Source organism: Lichenostomus cassidix, chromosome 14 (genome assembly GCF_008360975.1).
Source record: "Lichenostomus cassidix isolate B80296 chromosome 14, HeHo_3.0, whole genome shotgun sequence".
NCBI lineage: Eukaryota > Metazoa > Chordata > Aves > Passeriformes > Meliphagidae > Lichenostomus > Lichenostomus cassidix.
Window position 1 is genome coordinate 1,999,752 of NC_139495.1, and position 19,872 is coordinate 2,019,623.

The following is a 19,872-nucleotide window of genomic DNA, read 5'->3' on the forward strand; positions in this document are numbered from 1 at the left end:
CCTGCATCCCTTCCAGCTCAGGACATCCTGTGCTCCCACAACTCTGGAATTATTATATCTATAATAATTCGGGAATCTGGGAGCAGGAGCTCCCAGGCTCACTCCCAGTGCCAGCTGCACACGCTGGAGGCTGCTGGCAAACCCAGCCTCTGCTTTTGTACCTTTTTGGCTTTTCGCTTTTTCCCTCTGATCCTCGTGCTTGGGGTTTAATTGCTGCTTTAGTCTGGTGCTCGTGGCTGAAAGAAGGGATCAATAATTCACTGGGCAGAGCAGCGTGGAGCTCCAAGGCTCCCATCTGCCAGCTTTGGCTGCAGGCTGGAGCATCCCAGGCTGTCCCAGCTTTGTGTTTTCCGGGACAAAAAGAAGCTTGGAATGATTGCTGGGGTTGCTTTGGGTTTGCTGGAGGGGAGGAAAGGTGGATTTCCCCTGGATTTGTTCTCCTGCTGCCTGGGTTGCAGATGTGGGTTTGCAGAGAATCATTTCCATGCCGCTGGAATCTCCAGCTCTTTGGGAGTGTTTCTGTCTTTGGGAAGCTGAATGAAAATTGGATTTTCACACAAAAAAATGAACCGAGTGCAGTCCAGTCTTGGGGAGACAAAAGGGCTGGAGGCTCCTCCAGCTGTTTTGTCCCCACAGGATGTCCCTGAGCTTCACCAGCCTGTGGGAAAGGGGACAAGATGGGGTTATCTACCCTAGGAGTGGCTTGAATCCTAAGATCCCCAGGGATCTTTTCAGTCCAGTGTCCCAAAAATCCCAATAAATGGAGCTCAGCTCAGCTGGTCCATCCTCAGGTCTAAGGCAGGATCAAGTGTTCCCATGTCAGAGGTTTCATGCCATTAAGAAGGTGAATGTCCTGGTTAATTGGGATTAACTGGAATTGGGATTGTTCAGCCTGAAGGAGGTTTTGGGGTGACTGAATTGCAGCTTCCCAGTACCTGAAGGAGCTGACAGGAAAGAGGGAGAGAGACTTTTTACATGATCATGGAGTGACAGGATAAGGGGGAATGGCTTCAAACTGCCAGAGGGCAGGGATAGGTGGGATATTGGGAAGGAGTTCCTCCCTGTGCAGGTGGGAGTGCAGAATTCCCAGAGAGATTGTGGCTGTCCCATCCCTGGCAGTGTCCCAGGCCAGGCTGGACAGGGCTTGGAGCACCCTGGGATGGTGGAAGGTGTCCCTGCCATGGCAGGGGTGGCACTGACTGATTTTTTTAGGTCACTTCAACCCAAACCATTGTGGGATTCTGTGTCCCAAAGGGAAACCCATAAAGAACTCCCTGTGCCTGGATGAGGAACACCCCCAGCTTTTCTCCTGGTGCCCTCCAACATTTTTCTCCCCTCCTTTCATTCCGAGCCCCTTGAACCTCAGAAAATCTCTCCCAATCATCTCCCATCTTTTCATCTCCCACTCCAGCCCTCAGAGGTCGGGAACAGCCACCAGCTCCCATTTTTCTCCGGAATGGGAAAATCTCCTTGAACTCCTCTCCCCATCCAGCCACTCCAGCTCCTCTCCTCTGCAAAGATGACTAAGTCAAGGTCCTTTTCAAACACAGCCTGAACACATTCCCACCTTTTCTGCCCAGCAGCAGCAGCCCCTGCTGTGTTTTCCTGATGTGTTCCATCTCCCGACGCCGGAGCGAAACCCGCGGATCACCAAAGTGCATTTTTCAAAGGGACTCTCCATAAAGGTCTATTAGCAGGGGATGAGTAATGGCTTGACAAACCAGATTTAAGTGGCCCCTTCTGAATCATCTTGGCAGTAATAGGGGAGAGTGTGTCCATTTTTTGATTAAATATTTCCAGTGCCATTAACTCGGGGCGAAGTAAACAACTTCTATTGGATTTGCCTGCTCTAATGGCAACGCAAAGGTCTTTGATCCCGGAGTTTCAGGGAGCTGGGAGCTGGATAAAGATCGTGGAATTGTTGCTGAAGTATCATCAAAGGGGTGGGAAGTGGTTCTTTATTCTCTCTGTGTGCATGTCCTGCCACCTCCCGTGGATGTGGTGCCGACCTTGGGGCATCTGTGGTGTGTGGCTGCAAGGATTTGCCAAAAAATAATTCCGTAATTAACCTTCATTTCTTGGGCAGATTTCTCCAGGCTGGGTCTTCATGTTCCTCTTTGCCTGCGTATGCCATGGGGTTTGTGTGTATTCTAATCTTAAATATGCCAGTTTTCATATCCTGGGACTCAGTTTACACCAGAAAGGAGAAGGTACAGCCTTGTTCTTCTTTCTGATTGGTGCAATACAAGATACCTTCAGCCTCAATATAAAAATACATTTATTAATATAGAAAATGAGGACCGTAAATCAGTAGCAATGCTGCATTATTTTTTTTTTTAATTAATTCTCTGTGGTTAACCAGCCAAACAAAGCTGATTTCAGGCATTGGGCTGATGATTTTGGGGCCATTAATTACTGACTCCAGCACAGAGCGTGGTCAAGAACAGCTTTTCAGTGGGCAGGAACTGTGTGGATGTAATTCCTTGTGTGAATGTGAATTTTTTACGGCAAGGGGAGAAGCCAAATGTACTGGATGAGAGTCAGGCCAGGCCCTGCTCCCTCCTGGCAGACCCACCACTGCTTTGAAGGACTCCTCGCCATATGGATGGGAATGATTCAGGCTGGATAAATTCCCTGGATTTTGGCCAGAGGCTTTTAAAGGAGCCAAGGCCATGCGGGGTGGGATGGCAGTGGAGAGAATCCTGCTCCTATTTCCAGGGAAAAGGCACTGGGAACAGGTTCTGGAATGCTGGGAAGTTGCCAGAGGCATCTCCTGGTGCATCCTGCTGAGGATGATCCCTGCACCCAGCACAGGAGACATTCCCTGGCCTCAGCACAGGCATATTCCCATTTTCCCTCATTTTCCCGACAGGTGGGACCAATGTGCACAGCCCAGTTCTCCCAGCTGTTCCTGGGGAATTGCTGGAGCCATTCCCTGCTTATTTGGAGGTTATTTTTAGTGATAAAATATTGGAATGGTCTACCCGGGGAGGTGGTGGAATCACCATCCCTGGAGGTGTTTAAAAAGATTGGATGTGGCGCTCAGTGCCATGGTTTAGTTTAGCTGAGGTGTTAGGTTGGACTTGATGATCTTGAAGGTCTCTTCCAACCTGGTGATTCTGTGATTCTGTGATTGTGTGATTCTTTGATTCTGTGATTCTGCTCCTTCCTGCTATGACTCCTTACTTAATAGAGCCTGAGCACTTCTATGATTCTGTGATTCTGTGATTCTGCGATTCTGTGATTCTGCGATTTTGTGATTCTGCGATTTTGTGATTTTGTGATTTTTTTGTGATTCTGTGATTCTGTGAGTGATTCTGTGACTCTGTGATTCTGTGACTCTGTGATTCTGTGATTCCGTGATTCTGCTCCTTCCTGCCGTGACTCCTTACTTGATAACTGAACCTGAGCACTTCTATTCTGTGATTCTGTGATTCAGTGATTCTCTGATTCTCTGATTCTCTGATTCTCTGATTCCGTGATTCTGCTCCTTCCTGCTATGACTCCTTACTTAATAACTGAACCTGAGCACTTCTATTCTGTGATTCTGTGATTCTGCTCCTTCCTGCCGTGACTCCTTACTTAATAACTCAACCTGAGCACTTCTATCCCGCTCTGGGGCATTGTTTTATAGGGTTTGGTTGGGTTTTTTTGCCATGCTCAGGCTTATTTCTGAGCCGGCTGTCGCTCCCAGTGATCCTCCATGCGGATCTAATCCCGCTGATTGGCTTCTTCCCCAAACATCCCGTGTGCTGCTGCTGCTGCTAACGCTGCAGATTGCCCAGGTCTCGTCCTCCAGAGGCTGCAGGAGGCAGCAATTGATCTAATCCTGCCTGGCATTTGTGTCGCTCGAAATGAAATTGCATTTTGCTGAATGAAACTGAGAAATGGGAAAGTAATACTGCGAATATGTTCTGCCATGTGGGACCTGCTGCCCGGGAAGCTTCCGGAGGAAGCTCTGGTGGAGTTGATTATCCCAGAGGATAAACTGCTCTGGGGCTCTTCTTGCAGGAGAGGAAAATGTGGCATTCAGGGATTCTTCTGGAGAAAACTAGACAGGAGATAGGGAATCCTGGAATGGTTTGGGTTGGAAGGACCTTAAATGCCATCCAGTGCCACCCACAGGGACATTTTTCCCTATCCCAGGTTGCTCCAAGCCCTGTCCAGCCTGGCTTTGGAAATTTCCAGGGATCCAGGGGCAGCCACAGCTTCTCTGGGAATTCCATCCCAGCCTCTCCCCACCCTCACATGGAATTATTCCTTCCCAATATCCAAACCTGAACCTGAAAGCCCAAAAATCCCATGGAATGTCTGATTTGGGAATATTTAGTTTTGCAGAACAGGAACTCCACTGGCTCTGGTTTTTAAGGTTCAGCTGCCTCCACCCCCCAAAGTCCTGTTGGCAGCTCCAGGAAGGAGCAGAGTTTTGCACCTGGCAGATGCAGTTGGGTATGGAGTTATTAACCACGGAGCAGAGAGTTAAAAGGAATTTTTCAGAGCCTTAGGAGATCAAGTAGGTCAATTGAAAGGAGGAAAAATTACCATCAGTTATCTTCAATTAAATTGTTATCGCTCCACATGAAGGATCCCATTTAGAGGGAGGCATAAAACCTGAGAGCGAAGGTGACTGGGAGAATAAATTCCCCATTTTTAATTCCAAACCCAGAGAGGGAACATCCATCAGCAGGCACGAGGAGAAGATCTCTTTTTCCTTCTGTTCCCAGCCTGCTTTGAAGCAGAGTGAAACCTCTCAGTGAAACTTTTTTTTTCAGTGGGAAGCACAAACTCCTTGAAGCCACAACTTTTAGGAGAAACATTAATAACGGAGAAACCCTTGTTGAGCAGGACTTGTGCTTCTGAGAGGTTGTGGTTGTGTCTGGCTGTTAAATTCGGGGCAGTGGCACCCCAAAATAGCAAATATCTCCCTTTCCAGGGCTGGGATATCCTGGTTCAAGTCCCTGATCCCTTTCCAAGGCCAGAGAGCAGGAATAACTTTGAGCTGTGCTCATGAGCCTGGGAAAACACCATCCAAACCCCTTTTTTTTTTTTTTAGAAAATTATATCACATAAAGGAAGGCAATTCCTGTGGTCTAGACTGACTAAACCAGTTTGAAGTTGATTTTAAGACATGAAGAGCCCAATCTTGTAGTAAATAAACTTCATCCAAATGGTTTACACAGGAGATTTTTTTTTTTTTTTTCAAATGCAGGAGTTGAAAAGCCTACTTGTATTACTCCTGGTTTTGGTTTTTTTTTTTGTAAAGGCAGGGAATGCAGAGGAGGAAGCAGCCAGGTCTTCAATTGCTCGGGGGTTTCTGCTTGTTTGCTCCGCTTGGTTGTTTACTTACCTCAGAAATATCAGAATTGCTCGGTTTGATCCTTGACAGGCAGGGAGGAGGAGAGAAAAACAAAGGTCAAAGCGTAGCCTTCATCTCTGCTGGGGTGTCACTTACATCCCCTGACAGCCCTGGCTCCTGGAAATCCCTGGGAAAACCTTTTCCCAGCTGCTTCAGAGGCGCAGGAATGATGGAGGTGCAGATGGAGAGGAGCAGATTGCAGAGGGCAGGGCAGCCTGTCCCTCCTGTGTGTGCTGAGCTCTGAGTCCCTTGCCCAGGGAATACTCAGATTCTTCCCTGGGAGGGTGGGGAGGCCCTGGGATGGAATTCCCAGAGAAGCTGTGGCTGCCCCTGGATCCCTGGCGGTGTCCAAGGACAGGTTGGACAGGGCTTGGAGCACCTTGGGATGGTGGAAAGTGTCCCTAAGTGGGACTGGATTGTCCACAAAGTCCCTGGATTCCTTCTCCCCTCTCCCTGCCTGTGCCCTGAATTCCCTGAGGCTTTTAATTCCGTGACACAGTGCTGCAGACAGGTGAACTCCGCTGGAATACCTGGGAATTGGAGAATTATAATTGCCCAACAATGAGGCGAGGGGAGGAAGTACAGAGTGCCTGGAGCTAAGCACGGATTGACAGATCATTACCGTGCCTGGTCAGAGCTCTGCAGGCTGAACTTCAAAACACAGAGCAGAAAAGCCAACATAAACAAGTGCTCAGAGTCCCATTGACAGCTTTAGGCTCGGGACTAGGGAAAAAAAACAAGCCAAGTGCAAAGGATGTTTATGAGACTCAATGTTCTGGATTTGTTTACTGCTCCTCGGGGCTCTGCCACTCTCAGCTCCCCCAGCTCAGGGAAAAGTCGAGCTGCTTTGGGCTTGGAGAGGGAAATTTCTGAAGGAAAACATGTATTTTTACTCTGGAAACTTCCCTGGGCATTCAGCAGGAAGGCTGTGGTGTGTCAGAGTCCTTTTCTCCACCGTGAGGAATGCAGGTGTGATTATTTCTGCCGAGTTTCAGAGCAGAAAGGTGTCCAGTTGTCCTGCTGAGATTGAGCCTAAATTATGTAAAATAGCAGCTGGTGGAGGCAGCAATCAGAGGAGATGAGGGAGAAGACTGGCAAGAGGAAAAAGAGGCACAAAGAGATGCCAGTCCTAGGAGAGCTGCAGCAATTCAGGTGCACAAAGAGAATCCGAGGCTGCAAATTCCACTCCATTCTCTGCTCGGAGGAGCCATCGATAATTTGACCATGATGGGTTTCTCTTTTATTGGATTTCTCAGTTCCAGAAGGGCTCTGGGGGTTGTGCTGCTCCTTGCTGAAACCAGGAGGATTTGATTCTCAGAAAGGGACTGGGCTGCCGAGGTTTGCAGACCTAAACTATTTAGGAAAGGATTATTTTTTTTTTTGGTCTGTCTGTCTGAACTTGGAATGAACTGTTTGAGGTTTGTCCCTAATAAAAGCATAGTTTGGAATGGCTGGAATATTCTGCAGCATAAATATGGCCTTGAAAATGGGCAGAAGTGGGACGTGTTTTGCCCACAGCCAAAGTTTGCTCTTGCTGTAAAATCAAGGATGCTGAAATCTTCCAAGCTGATCCCACACAGTTCCTGCCTTTCCCTTGAATAGTGGCAAACTTAATCCTGCAGCCCAAGGATGATGATTTGAATCTGAAATTATGAAGTTTAGACTCAGATCTGGACTTTTTGGAGCATTCCCTGGGACCTGCCAGTGGGATTTGTGGGTGAAATCCCCCTCTGTGGTCATTTTTGGTGACAATTTCCAGCATGGCCATTCCCATTCCAGCCTCCACATCCAGAATGGGGAATCCTCAGACCAGCACTGCCAATCACCTCCCATGTTCTGGGGATTCCTGAGCATTTTGGATCCTCCTGCAATTCCATGTGGTCACCTTTTGGCTCTGGAATGCTGGACTGACGTAAAGGTCAATAATTGCAGCAGCAAAAGGAGTGGAGATTCCCCAGAGCTGATTTGGGTCATGGTGAAAATTCCTTTTCACTGTGCTTGGAAAAGGAATTTTTCCCTGATGCAGTTTGGTGGGTGAGAAGTTTCCCTGTCAGAGTCTTTAAGGCTTAGAAAAAAATTGGAAAAAAAGCAAAAAACCACCACTCTAGAGCAACTGTCTTGGAAGGGCCTGATTTTGCTGCCAAGCTCTGTTACCCATCCCAACCCAAGCTGCATTTCATGACACAACCACTTCTCGAGCCAAAAGCCTGAAGTTTCCAGTTCTGAGAAGGTCAAAACGAGACACTGCAGCAATTTGGAAGTGTTGTTGCAATTTCGCTCCCTTCCAGCCAGAAAGTTGGACGAAAATAATCCTTGCCATGAAAAGCTTTGTTTTCAGCAAATCAACTTTTTGTCTCACCCGTGGAAAAAAGGCTCCCGGAAAAAAAATCCCTGCTCTGGATTGGCTTTAATTCGGACAAAACAACACTGGCTCCTAGTGGCTGGCTCCAGGGGAATGGCCAAATCCATCTTGAGTGTCCCTTCCTTGACCCTCCTCGTGGATGTTTGCTCATCAGGGAGCGAGAGGAGCGGGAAATTTGCGCTCTGAGCAATAAACCCTTTTGGAAGGCATAAAAATATCCGCGTTTGCCGCGCTCCCGTCGGTGTCGGGAGAAGGTAATTACTTTGGAAAGCTGCAGCACTGATGTTTGGCTCATCTGCTCCTCACTTCCACTCCAATAATCCCCGAGCTCCCGGCGGCAGCTTGGCTGGAGTTCAGGGCTATCCATCCTTGTCGGTGCCCAGCGGGTCCTGCCCGGTGTCCCGGCGGGGTTCTGCTCCAACATCGCTGCTCACAGCCATCCCTGTCATCACATCAGCGCTGCCTCGCTCCACACACCATCCCAGAAGGATGATGAAGCTCCCCGAGGTGAGGTTCTGCAGTGTCAGCCATCCCTCAACCTTTCCCAAGCGTCCTCCCGCGCTCCGGTCTGCTGGATCAGCTCCTGGGAGCAGCTGCTGACGTTCCAGGCCATCTCCTTGTCCTCTCCTGTCCCCTCGTGGTGTCTCTCTCTCCTCTCCTCAGGGATCACTGCGGATTTGCTGCTGAACTTCAAGAGGAAGCAAAAGTCACGGCGATGCCGAAAATGCTGGTAAAGATTGAGACGCAGACACTGTATAGGAAAAAGGGTATTATTTTGGTTTAATAGGATCCCAGGTGCACCGTGACAAAAAAGAAAAAGAGAGTGACAGTATCACACGTATATAATTTATGGACTTCATCAATTAGCATATCTGTCTAAAGTTCCCCAATAAGAAACCTAACAAATGAAGTAATTGCCCCCTTATTCTAATTACCTCTCCCCAAAAAGGTTACAACTTAGTTTACAAAAACGTGTCCCAGGGATGGGGCTCTTTCAAGGTTGGTGCTTCATCTTCTTGAGATTGTGGGGAGGTTTCGTCTTTTCCAATGAATTCTGAACTAGGCTAGAGTACAAGGGTTATAAACATGGGGCTAAGATACAGGGAGTAAAAAGTACAGGAATGGGAAAGGGTAAAAAGGATATAAAAGGGGTATAAAAATATAATGAAAAAGGACAAAAAACCCATCAGGCATCAACAGCGCTGGAGACAAAGCAAAAAGGGCACCAATCCTCAAAGGGAATTGGGAAATAAATTCAGCATTGGCTCCGTGCTCCACTGCCACAGGAAAACCTTGGGTTTGCCCTGGAAAACTTGGGATTTTAGAGGATAACAATGCGCAGATTGCTTTTATCTGCCTGAGGTGTTTCTGGGGTTGTTCAGCTTTTCAGACTTAACACTGACTTTTTTGGTGATGACTCTGAGATTTTCTCATCATGTTGGACTCAATGACCTTCAAGGTCTTTCCCAACCTTCTGTGCTTCTATATCCACATCACTCCAGGATTGGGGGTTTTGGAAGTGTTCACCAGGTAGCCCAGTTTTTATGACAAAATTGTGGCAGCAGCAAGGGGAACTTGGAGAACTCCACACTAAATTTGCCATCAGCAGATGAGGTGCTGCCCTGAGGCACAGGACAAGGCTCTGGGGGTAGCAGTGGGCAGCTTTTCCAGGGAAAAGCAGAACAACTGAGGTGTAGTTTCCTGTCAGGATTGATGGTGACCTCTTCTCCCAGACAATCAGCAGCAGAGTGAGAGGGAATGGCCTCAGACTGTGCCAGGGGAGGGTCAGGTTGGACAGCAGCAGGAATTTCTTCATGGCAAGGGTGGTGAGGTGTTGGAAGTGCCCAGAGAGGTTTGGAGTGTCCAAGGAAATCCTGGAGGTGGCACTGAGTGCTCTGGGCTGGGGACAGGGTGGGATCAGGCACAGCTTGGTCTCAATCTTGGATGTCTTTTCCACCTTCAATGACTCTGGGGTTCTGTGTGATTCCTTGCTGACGATTGCCATGAATTTCCCAGGCTCAGCCTGCCACGAACACCCTGTTCCAGGAGCTCTCAGTCTGTGCCTGCAGGGACAAGAGGCTTGAAGGGCTCATTTTGCTCCTTGTCAAGAATTCCCTTGTCCAACCCTGCCTGGGGGGCCCTGACCGTGCCAGGTCCTGGCAGAGAGCTCGGGGACACTGCCAGCTCGGTGTCCTGTCACCACTGGGTCTTGGAGCAGGACAGGGAGCCTGCAGGGCTATTTTGGGCTCAGCCTTTGTGGGGAGCTGGTTAAATTCCATCCCAGGGCAGCCCTGAGCCTCAGCTGGGGTGGTTTTTGAGGTTTTTTTTTCCTGAGGAAAAACCTCTCCCCAGTTATTTTGGCATTGAGAGGGAAACGAATAGGATGGATGAGCTCCGAGTGATGTGAAGGAATCCAGTCCTGCTGCTCGGGTCCTGGCTGGAGACTAAAGAACAGAAAATTCCCGGTGTTTCTCCGGGTATCCCATGGCAATTAGAGTCTGTGGATCCGAACCAGGAGCTGTGAGGGCTCTTCCCCCCGGATGAATGGCTGAGCAGCAGACAGACGTTGCACGGAGTAATTTAGCGGTGAATGATGGCTCATTAGCAGCCCACGGGCTGGAGGGGATGTGTGGGCTCTTCCTCAACCCCCGTTAACTCTTTCACCCTCTCCTCCCACTGCCGAGGACTGGATTTGCAGAGCGTGGATTAATCCACAGGATTAAAATGGTTTCTTTCTCCAGAGCCTCAAACAGTGCAACAGCATCCCCAAAAAACCAGCCGATTTTTACCCTGGTGTCTGAGGAGAGATGGGGAATAAAGGAAACCATTATCAATCCAGGAGATGAGTCAGATATGAAAATCACACCTTTTCCCAGACAATGTTATTACACTGAGGAAAAGGAAATGAAAAAAGGCTCGTTTTGTCTTGCAAAGGAGCAGGCTTGGAACTGGAAACGCTCATTGCAGAGCCTTTTGGAGGAGCAGCTCCATATCAACCACAACTTTTTTCCTCCTGCCCCTGCCATGGTTTGCAGCCTGGGCACTGGGCAGGCTTTGCTGCCCTTGCCAGGAAAGGAATGGAACGTCTCTGGCTCTGTCTGGAAACAAGGTTGGAGCCCAAGGGAATGTGGTGCTGGGATGGAGGAGGGGCATGGAAGAATCTTGGATATGAGCTGAATGAAGTGTTGTACCTCAGAGAGATGCACACTGGTCCTGGAGGGAATCCTGGCACTCAGGGCCATGCTGCTGTCACTTAACACCTGCTGGTTTTAGGAAAAACCATTTTGGGGTTTTGGGGACAATATCTGAAGGGAGATAAATACCTCAAGAGGCATAAAACTATTGATCCGACTGACTTGGAGTGGTATTTTTTTTCTCCTAATTCTCTTTGGAGATGTCTGGAAGAAAAAGGCTTTGTGTTGATATGAATAGAGTTGTGATATTCCTATATAGAGGAATATATAGATATATATAGAGTTGTGTATATTTATATATAGAGCTGTGATATTCCTATATCCAAACCTTTCATCCTGATTTGGGTATAGCTGTATCCATGAAGTTCTGCTGGAGTTAGTGAGGTAAAACCAGACTGATCCATGTGAATCCAGGTGGATAAGCCATTCCAGCCATGCCCTGGATATTTCTCAGAACAGTGAACAAACTCTCTCCTTTGCATAGCCTGAATCATTTTGGCACAGGGATTGGGCACAGTTGTTCTCCAAGTGCTCCAGAACTGGGCTGGGATCCTGTGATTCCAGTAAAACTCCCAGGGACTCTCCATGAGGTTTATCTGCTGCTCCCTGAGACACTTCCCTGCCTCCATGACCTTCCAGAAGGAGCACAGTTCCCAGTGGGATCAACATTCCAGCCTTTCCCATTTCCAATCTGACCACATTTCTCTTCTGCCCCACAGCCAGACGAGTTGACCAACGCCCTGGAGATCAGCAACATCGTCTTCACCAGCATGTTTGCCCTGGAGATGCTCCTGAAGCTCCTGGCTTTTGGCATCTTTGGCTACATCAAGAACCCCTACAACATCTTCGATGGCATCATCGTTGTCATCAGGTCACTGCTGCTCCTTTCCCCAGAGAGGTTTTTCTGCTGAGGGTTCAGCCTGGCTGGGGAGCGGGATGGGGATTGGGGATGACATTCCATGTGGTAATCCAGGGTTGGGATGTGCTAGAATCCTGCTGGCCTTTGGGATTCCTGTCCTGAGGAGGGCTGGCTGGAGTGAAGGGATCTGGTAGATGAAGAGCAAAGCTGTTTATGCTACACACCCATGGCATAAACATTTTCCATGGATTTTCCAGGGAAGTGCAGCGTGGCTGATCCTGGGAAAGGAGCACTGGGAGCGTCCATATCCCAGCAGTGGGTCCTCCCTCTCCCAAATTATCCCAGCTCAGCTGGAATTGGGCAAGCAGGAGGGGAAGGGAGAGCCCTGCTCTGCTGTGCTCTCCTGGGGATGCTGTCCCAGCCTAAACTGGGGGTGTCACACCCCTGGGATCCTTCCTGATCACCCCTCAGTCAGGAATTTGGGATAAAGAACTCCAGGGACAGGGAGATGTAAACCCAGAGAGTGCTCTTGGCACATCCCTTTGAGTCTGACAAGGGAGGAGCAGTCAGAGCAAAGGTCATTTTCTTGATCAAACCAACCCCCCAGAAAAAACATCCCTCTGGATATTCCTGGGACAAAATTGGGGTGTGGGACATTATTGCAGGGTATTATTGGTATTCAAATGGTCTGTTTCTCCAGACCCTCAAACAGTGCAACAACATCCCCAAAAACCAGCTGATTTTTACCCTGCTGCCTAACGAGGGAGGGGGAATAAAAGAAACCATAATCAATCCAGGAGATTAGTCAGATAGGAAAATCCCACCTTTTCCTGGGCATGGAGAACCCCAGAGAAACAAAAAGGGAGTTAAAGAGGGAATTTAGACCACAAACCAGAGAGGCAAACCCACGAGAGGCAAAGGGAGCGGGAGGTCTTTTCCAGCAGCAGGAAAGGAGCGGGAAAAGGGGCAATGCTGGAGGGCAGCAGGGCAGAACTGGTGACCCTGGCGGTGTCCCCGTGTCCCCGCAGCGTGTGGGAGATCATCGGGCAGTCCGACGGGGGTCTGTCTGTGCTCCGCACCTTCCGCCTGCTCCGCGTGCTCAAGCTGGTGCGCTTCATGCCCGCCCTGCGCCGCCAGCTCGTGGTGCTCATGAAGACCATGGACAACGTGGCCACCTTCTGCATGCTCCTCATGCTCTTCATCTTCATCTTCAGGTACATCTGCGCCTTGCGGCTCTTCCTCGAGGCGTCGTAATGATGCCTTTTGATGATTTTTGCCATTTTTTCTTTGATATGTGTTTGGAACTTTTGGCAGCACTTTTGCCTACCCGTTTTTCCCAGGCTAGAAAACCAAAGTTGTTGCAGAGCTCTGAGCCCTGGGGGGCACAAGGCTCCTCTCGTGTCTTGGTTCTTCCTGGGAGCCAAGGTGGAGAGCAAAATCTTCAAGAGACACTGTCACCAACAAGACCAACTAGTAACAGGGCTGGGGGGCTCCAGAGAAGAGAGGGGGCTTGACCTGGGGGGAATGGCATCACCGCTTGTCCTCCTAATTAGTGCTTTTGATCAACTGTGCTAATCTCCTAAAACCTATCAAGCTGCATTCAGCCCTCTGGGGTTGGGCTTTGTGGATATTCTTCCAGAAGTGCCCCTGGAGCTGCAAGAAAGATCCACTTTTGTATTATCTGCTAGACTAAAATGATCTCCAGTTTCATTTCTAGGCTGAAAAAGGCAATAATTCCACTTCAGAAATGTGTGGGTGGGAATAGAGAGATGCCACCAGGGTGGTGGAAGTGCTCACAGTGGGGTATTTACCCCTTTTCAGCCTGTTTTTTCATGGAATGCCATAATTCCAGAGGTGAATAAAGGACACAAGCAGGCAATAATTGCCCCTCAGAGGCCCCTGAGCTGTGCCTGTCACTGGCTGCACTCCACCAGGGTTATATTTGGGATGGAAGTTGTGCAGACTCTGGGAATTCTGCCTGTTTGACCCTCTAATACTCCTCAGGATCCTTTGGTTGGAAAACCAGAGATCTGGCAACGTGCTTTGTCATTTTTCCACACAAAGCAGATCCCGGATTTGCCTTCAGTGCAAATGAAATTGGAATGCAATGAAATTCATTTCCACGCCTGGAATGAAATGTGAGACAGGACAACCAAAGTGCAGGGACTAACCAGTGTCAAAAAACACTGGAAAAGTGGAAAAGCATCCATAAAATCCCTGCAGCCACATCTCACCCACACCTTTCCTCCATCTCCCTCTTCTCCCTCCTCCAGCATCCTTGGCATGCATCTCTTTGGCTGCAAGTTCAGCCTGAAAACCGACACGGGAGACACAGTTCCAGACAGGAAGAATTTTGATTCCCTGCTTTGGGCCATCGTGACAGTGTTCCAGGTAAGCTCAGGGCCCTCAGGGGTGTTTTGGGGTGGAACATGAGGAGTTTTTATTGCACAAAACTCTTCCAGGAGGTGTCAGATTGGGAGTGGAGAGTTATTAGTGCAGAGAGGATGTTTCTGAGGCTAAAAGCTCTGGTGGAGAAGGAATGGACACAAAATCAGCACTGTGATTCAGTAAATATTGGATTTATTTATTAATATTAATTTATTAATAAAATTAATTTTATTTATTAATTAATATTAAGAGCTGGAGGTGCTGGGGAAGCCTTGATACAAAAAGTTGTGTTCCCTCTGCAGCCAGGTTCTGTTTTGTGCCTGAAATTCCTGGCAGGTTCCCTCAGAGAGCAACCAGCTGCTATTTCAAGGGTATTTTAAATATACAGATTGTGACTTTCGTGTTTCAAAGCTCAGACTTTAGGGCCAAAGTGCAACAAGTGCAAATAAAGTTTCTACAGGCAGAGCTGGAGCTCAGCATCCTTCAAGGCAGAAACCAACCCAAAGCCAGTGGAGATAAATCCTTTCAAAGGAACAAGGACAAATCAGCCTCAGAGGTTCCCATTTTTTCCCTTCCCAGCACGCAGATTGCTGCATTTCTCCTCCCAGTCCCGTGGGAAATGCAGCTGGCAGGAGCACAAGGGCTCAGTCCTGTGTCCCAGCAAGGTCACTGAGCAGCATGACTCAGTGCAGCACTGCTGTCCCCAAAGCCACCTTGGTTCAGGGGGCTTCCAGGCCATTTTCCCTGCAAGAATTAACGTGGAACATGAGCCTGGCATCCGTTTTTCTAAGGCCTCCAGGATTTTTGGGCTTCAGGAAGGCTGGGAGAGTAGAAATCCCTGAGGAAGATCCCCCAGAGCAAAGCTTTGCAGTGATGGGTATTTTTTTTTCCCAGCGTTTTTTACCTGAAGGAAACAACTTTGCTTCCCTGAGTTCCTGGAGCCACCCAATGTCATTTTTCTCATTAAATATCCTGTCCCTTAGCCTTTCCTTCAGCTCCAGCTGCCTCCTAACGAGCAGCCTGAAAGGAGACAAGATCTGTGGCCTCAGGGCTGTTATCTCCTGATGCTTATCAGAGGAGGCAACACCTCCAGGAAATAACGGGATTAGGACAGTGCATCCTTCAGGTCAGGATATCTTGGATCTGAGCGAATCCCCTCCGGGCAGGGGAGTGCCAGACCTTCCTGCAGGGACGGGAGGCTGGGCCAGGAGAGGTGCAAAGATCTAAACAAAGGCAAATTTCCGAAATGTGATCTCAAATCACATGCAAAGACCTAAATAAGGGCGATTTCTGCTGTCTCATCTCACAAGACCTGCTGAGTGGGAAAAGTCAAAAGGAGAGGAGAAATGGCAGGAATTCAGTGCGTGAGAGGAGTGGAGTAATTGAGAGCTTTCCCATTCTTTTTCCCATTCCCATTCCATTTCCCATTCCATTTCCCATTGCTTTCCCTTTCCCATTCCCTTTCCCATTCCCTTTCCTTTTCCCATTCCATTTCCCACTCCATTTCCCATTTCCTTTCCCTTTCCCACTCTCTTTCCCTTTCCCTTTCCCATTCCCTTTCCCATTCCCTTTCCCATTCCCTTTCCCTTTCCCTTTCCCTTTCCCTTTCCCTTTCCCATTCCCTTTCCCATTCCCTTTCCCATTCCCTTTCCCATTCCATTTCCCATTCCCTTTCCCATTCCCTTCCCCATTTCCTTTCCATTTCCCATTCCCTTTCCCTTTCCCTTTCCCTTTCCCTTTCCCTTTCCCATTCCCTTTCCCATTCCCTTTCCCATTCCCTTTCCCTTTCCCTTTCCCTTTCCCTTTCCCTTTCCCATTCCCTTTCCCATTCCCTTTCCCTTTCCCTTTCCCTTTCCCTTTCCCATTCCCTTTCCCATTCCATTTCCCATTCCCTTTCCCATTCCCTTTCCCTTTCCCATTCCCATTCTTTCTTTTTCCCATTCCCATTCCCATTCCATTTCCCATTCCCTTTCCCATTCCCTCTCCCATTCCATTTCCCATTCCCTTTCCCTTTCCCTTTCCCATTCTTTCTTTTTCCCATTCTTTTTCCCATTCCCATTCCATTTCCCATTCCCTTTCCCTTTCCCTTTCCCATTCTTTCTTTTTCCCATTCTTTTTCCCATTCCCATTCCATTTCCCATTCCCTTTCCCATTCCCTCTCCCATTCCATTTCCCATTCCCTTTCCCTTTCCCTTTCCCATTCTTTCTTTTTCCCATTCCCATTCCCATTCCATTTCCCATTCCCTTTCCCATTCCCATTCCCTTTCCATTTCCCATTCCCCTTCCATTTCCCATTCCCGCAGATCCTCACGCAGGAGGACTGGAACGTGGTGCTCTACAACGGGATGGCCTCCACCTCCTCCTGGGCTGCTCTCTACTTCGTGGCCCTGATGACCTTTGGCAATTACGTGCTCTTCAACCTGCTGGTGGCCATCCTGGTGGAAGGATTCCAGGCTGAGGTGAGAGATCCGGGCAGAGACACACATGTGGGAATGATCCATCTCAGGAAAAATGTCTAACTGTGCAGCCAGCCCAGAATTTGAATTTAAGGGGTGTGGATGAGCTGGGTTAGCATGTGAAGCTCCTGTGAATGAATCTTTGCAGCCCAAAATTTAAATTTAGGAGTAGATGAGTTGGGTTAGGCATGTGAAGCCCTTGTCAATCGATCTTTGCAGCCCAAAATTCAAATTTAAAGGGTGTAGATGAGCTGGGTTAGGCACGTGAAGCTCCTGTGAATCCATCTTTGCAGCCCAAAATTCAAATTTAAAGGGTGTAGATGGGCTCGGTTAGGCATGTGAAGCCCTTGTCAATCGATCTTTGCAGCCCAAAATTTAAACTCAAGGGGTGCAAATGAGCTGGGTTGGGCATGTGAAGCTCCTGTGAGTAAATCTTTGCACTCCAAAATTTAAATTTAAGAGCAGGTGAGTTGGGTTAGGCATGTGAAGCCCCTGTCAGTCAATCTTTGCAGCCCAAAATGCAAAATTAAAGGGTGTAGATGAGTTGGGTTAGGCATGTGAAGCCCTTGTCAATCGATATTTGCAGCCCAAAATTTAAACTTAAGGGCACACAATGAACTGGGTTGGGCATTCCTGTGAATTCATCTTTGCAGTTAAAGCTCACTGGATGTGGAATGGGAACTGGGGGAGCAGGACTTTGGTTTTCTACATGCTCTGATGTGGGATCTAGAAGAAATAATTTAGGATCAATCTAACTCCCCACATCTCCCATCTATCCCATGGCTTACAGCCAGTTCCAGTCCTGGGGATCAGCAGGATGGACCTGGCTCTGAGTCCTGTCCTTTCCTTGGGACTCTGTCCCTTTTGGGGTATTTGAGGTCAGGAACAGCAGCAGCAAAAGAGTTCAAAAGCTCTTTCCAGGTTCCTAACATGAAATTCTCAGATGATGCTTTAAGGCAGAAGGAAGTTTTCTCCTCTCAGCAGCCTGCAGGGATCTCAGCAGGGAGCAAATCCCATTCCTTCCCTGCCCTCTGAGAGGCTGAAGCTCCTGACCCCACCAGACAAACAACCTGCTGTGGTTTCCCTGCTCAGCCCTAATGGCTCCTCTCAGAGCTGCTCTGGGCTGTGATTTCAATGTGTGTAACCTCTGCCTTTCAAAGCCTGGATTATTCCATTTGCAGGGCACATTTTGCTCTCCACTCCCATTTATTCTCAGCCCCGTGGGCTTGGCACTTGCCTCAGGGAGAGGCATTACAGAAAACCCTTCTCAGGCTGTATTTCAGCTGCCAGGGCTCCACTGCAGCCTGGCACTTGGAAATCACAGAATCCTGGAGTGGTTTGGGTTGGAAGGAACTTTGAAGATCATCTGCTTCCAACCCCCTGGGAACCTTCTACTGGACCAGGTTGCTCTGGTTGCAAAGCAAAGAAGAATTCTCAGTGGAGCTGGGTTTTGTTTCGTCATCCCTGGTTCTTTTGGTGCCTTGGGAACGTGGCAGAATCTTTGCTTTGACCTCTTTGCCCTCTGACAGAGGTTGTTCTGCACAGTCTCAGAAGAAACCGAGGGGAATTTCTCCTCCATTTGCTCAGGTGTTTCTTTCATTTATCTAGAGAGAGACTCCTGGGAGAGTTGTTCAGCTGAGAGAGCTGCTCTCAACTCAGAGCCATCAGCAGGGTTTCAGCAAGGACACAAAAAATTGTCCTGTGAATCACAGCACACACTCCCAGCCTGATCCCAGCTCCTGCTCTGCCTCTGGAGCAAGTTTGCCAGGAGCTTTCCTAGAAGAAAACAGTCTTAAATGGCCACAAACCCATTTTTAGCACATTTGTAAGTAGCCAGACCTCAGACAGGGCCATAATTGCATATTTGTGCTTGCACTGTTCCCATGGCAGTTTGAAATCTCTCCCAGAGCTGCTCTGGGAAAGCAGACAAACCTCCCCAAATTGTGCAAATCTTTCATCCACTCTGCACTGGTGTTCCTGCCCTGAAACAGAGAAGATGAATAAGGGAGTTCAAGCCTTTCAGTCATCCTGGCTGCAGCACTTTGCGATAAATCACAGAGAAAATGAAGTTTGCTGCCACTTCAGCTCCGTGTCGAGGAGCCGTGGGGATTTGTTCAGGCACCAGGAGAGGAACGGTGCTCTTTTTTTCTGGGATCAGCTCTTTAATCTCACCATTTGCTGTCAATTTGCACGGATTTCTGCAGTCCTGAGGAATCCAGCCAGAGTCCTGCTGACATTGTGCTGGAATCCCTCCCTCAGCAAGGAGAGAGCTCCTCTGTCCCACGCTGATCCTTTTTGGTAGCAGATGTGTACAAAAGGGGAAATGAGCTGGACTTGCAGGAGGAAAGGCAGGGTGAGGGTGGCTGTTTGCTGTCCTGAGAGGGTGCAGGGCTGCCAGGCAAACTGGCCTCATTCCCTCAGCCTCGGGTTGCCAAGAGATTTCCCAAAACAATCTGTTAGCAGCCAGCACGAAGGAAGCAAGGCAGGCTTTCCAGATCTAAGTCAAAATTAAGTGCTGTCAAACACAGAATTAAAACCCTCGGACGTCCTTTGACATCAAACCCAAAGTGCTTTCAGCTGGGATCACCGAGAGTGCAAACAAGGAGCTCCACCATGCCAGGTTTTTCTGTCATCCCAGCTGCTCTCTGATGTTTTCCCCTGGGGTTTGCTGTTCCAGGAGCAGTGTAGGAAGCACAGCGACATGGCAGGGACACAGTGACAACCACAGCAGCATCCTTGCTGTCCAAGTCCCCAAAGGAATGAGAACCAGGGAGAGGGATCATTCCCAGGGTGCTGTCAGAGGGAATTTGGCTTTGATTCCCCACAGGGAGCAGAGGTAGCTCAGAACTGCTGAGGAATACAAATTAATTGGGTCTGTTAATTCCCCTCCTCCTCTCTGCAGGGTGATGCCAACAGGTCAGACACAGACGAGGACAAGACCTCTGCCAACTTCGAGGATGAGTTTGAGAAGCTCAAAGACCTCCGAGCCACAGGTGGGGATTTGTGTCTGCATTTTCCTGGGGATCTGGGAGCTCTGCTCCCGTGCCTTTCCACAGAAAGTGGAAGAATCCAGTTGATTTGGCAATTAATCTGCTAGCTAAGTCATCAGAGCAGTGTAGGGGTAGCTAAATGAGCGCTGATATTTCCTTTACAGATGTTCTTCTGATTTCAACTCCCCGGACAATTTTTAGCTGTGGCTCATCCTTTCTCCTGCACCCTCACCAGCCAGTGCTCTGCTGACAGCAATGTTCTCACCC

At 48.8% G+C, this 19,872-nt stretch overlaps 1 protein-coding gene across 2 annotated transcripts in view; it reads left to right on the forward strand.

The window, feature by feature from the left end:
• The window catches only part of LOC146430600 (voltage-dependent T-type calcium channel subunit alpha-1H-like), a 101,781-nt gene that overhangs the window by 45,455 nt on the left and 36,454 nt on the right, over positions 1 to 19,872 (forward strand). For both annotated transcript variants that reach the window (XM_085074383.1, XM_085074384.1), the window contains exons 9-13: positions 11,632 to 11,783; positions 12,800 to 12,985; positions 14,045 to 14,162; positions 16,463 to 16,618; positions 19,518 to 19,608. In XM_085074383.1, the coding sequence (XP_084930509.1) occupies positions 11,632 to 11,783; positions 12,800 to 12,985; positions 14,045 to 14,162; positions 16,463 to 16,618; positions 19,518 to 19,608 (703 nt within the window). The remainder of the gene's footprint in view (positions 1 to 11,631; positions 11,784 to 12,799; positions 12,986 to 14,044; positions 14,163 to 16,462; positions 16,619 to 19,517; positions 19,609 to 19,872) is intronic.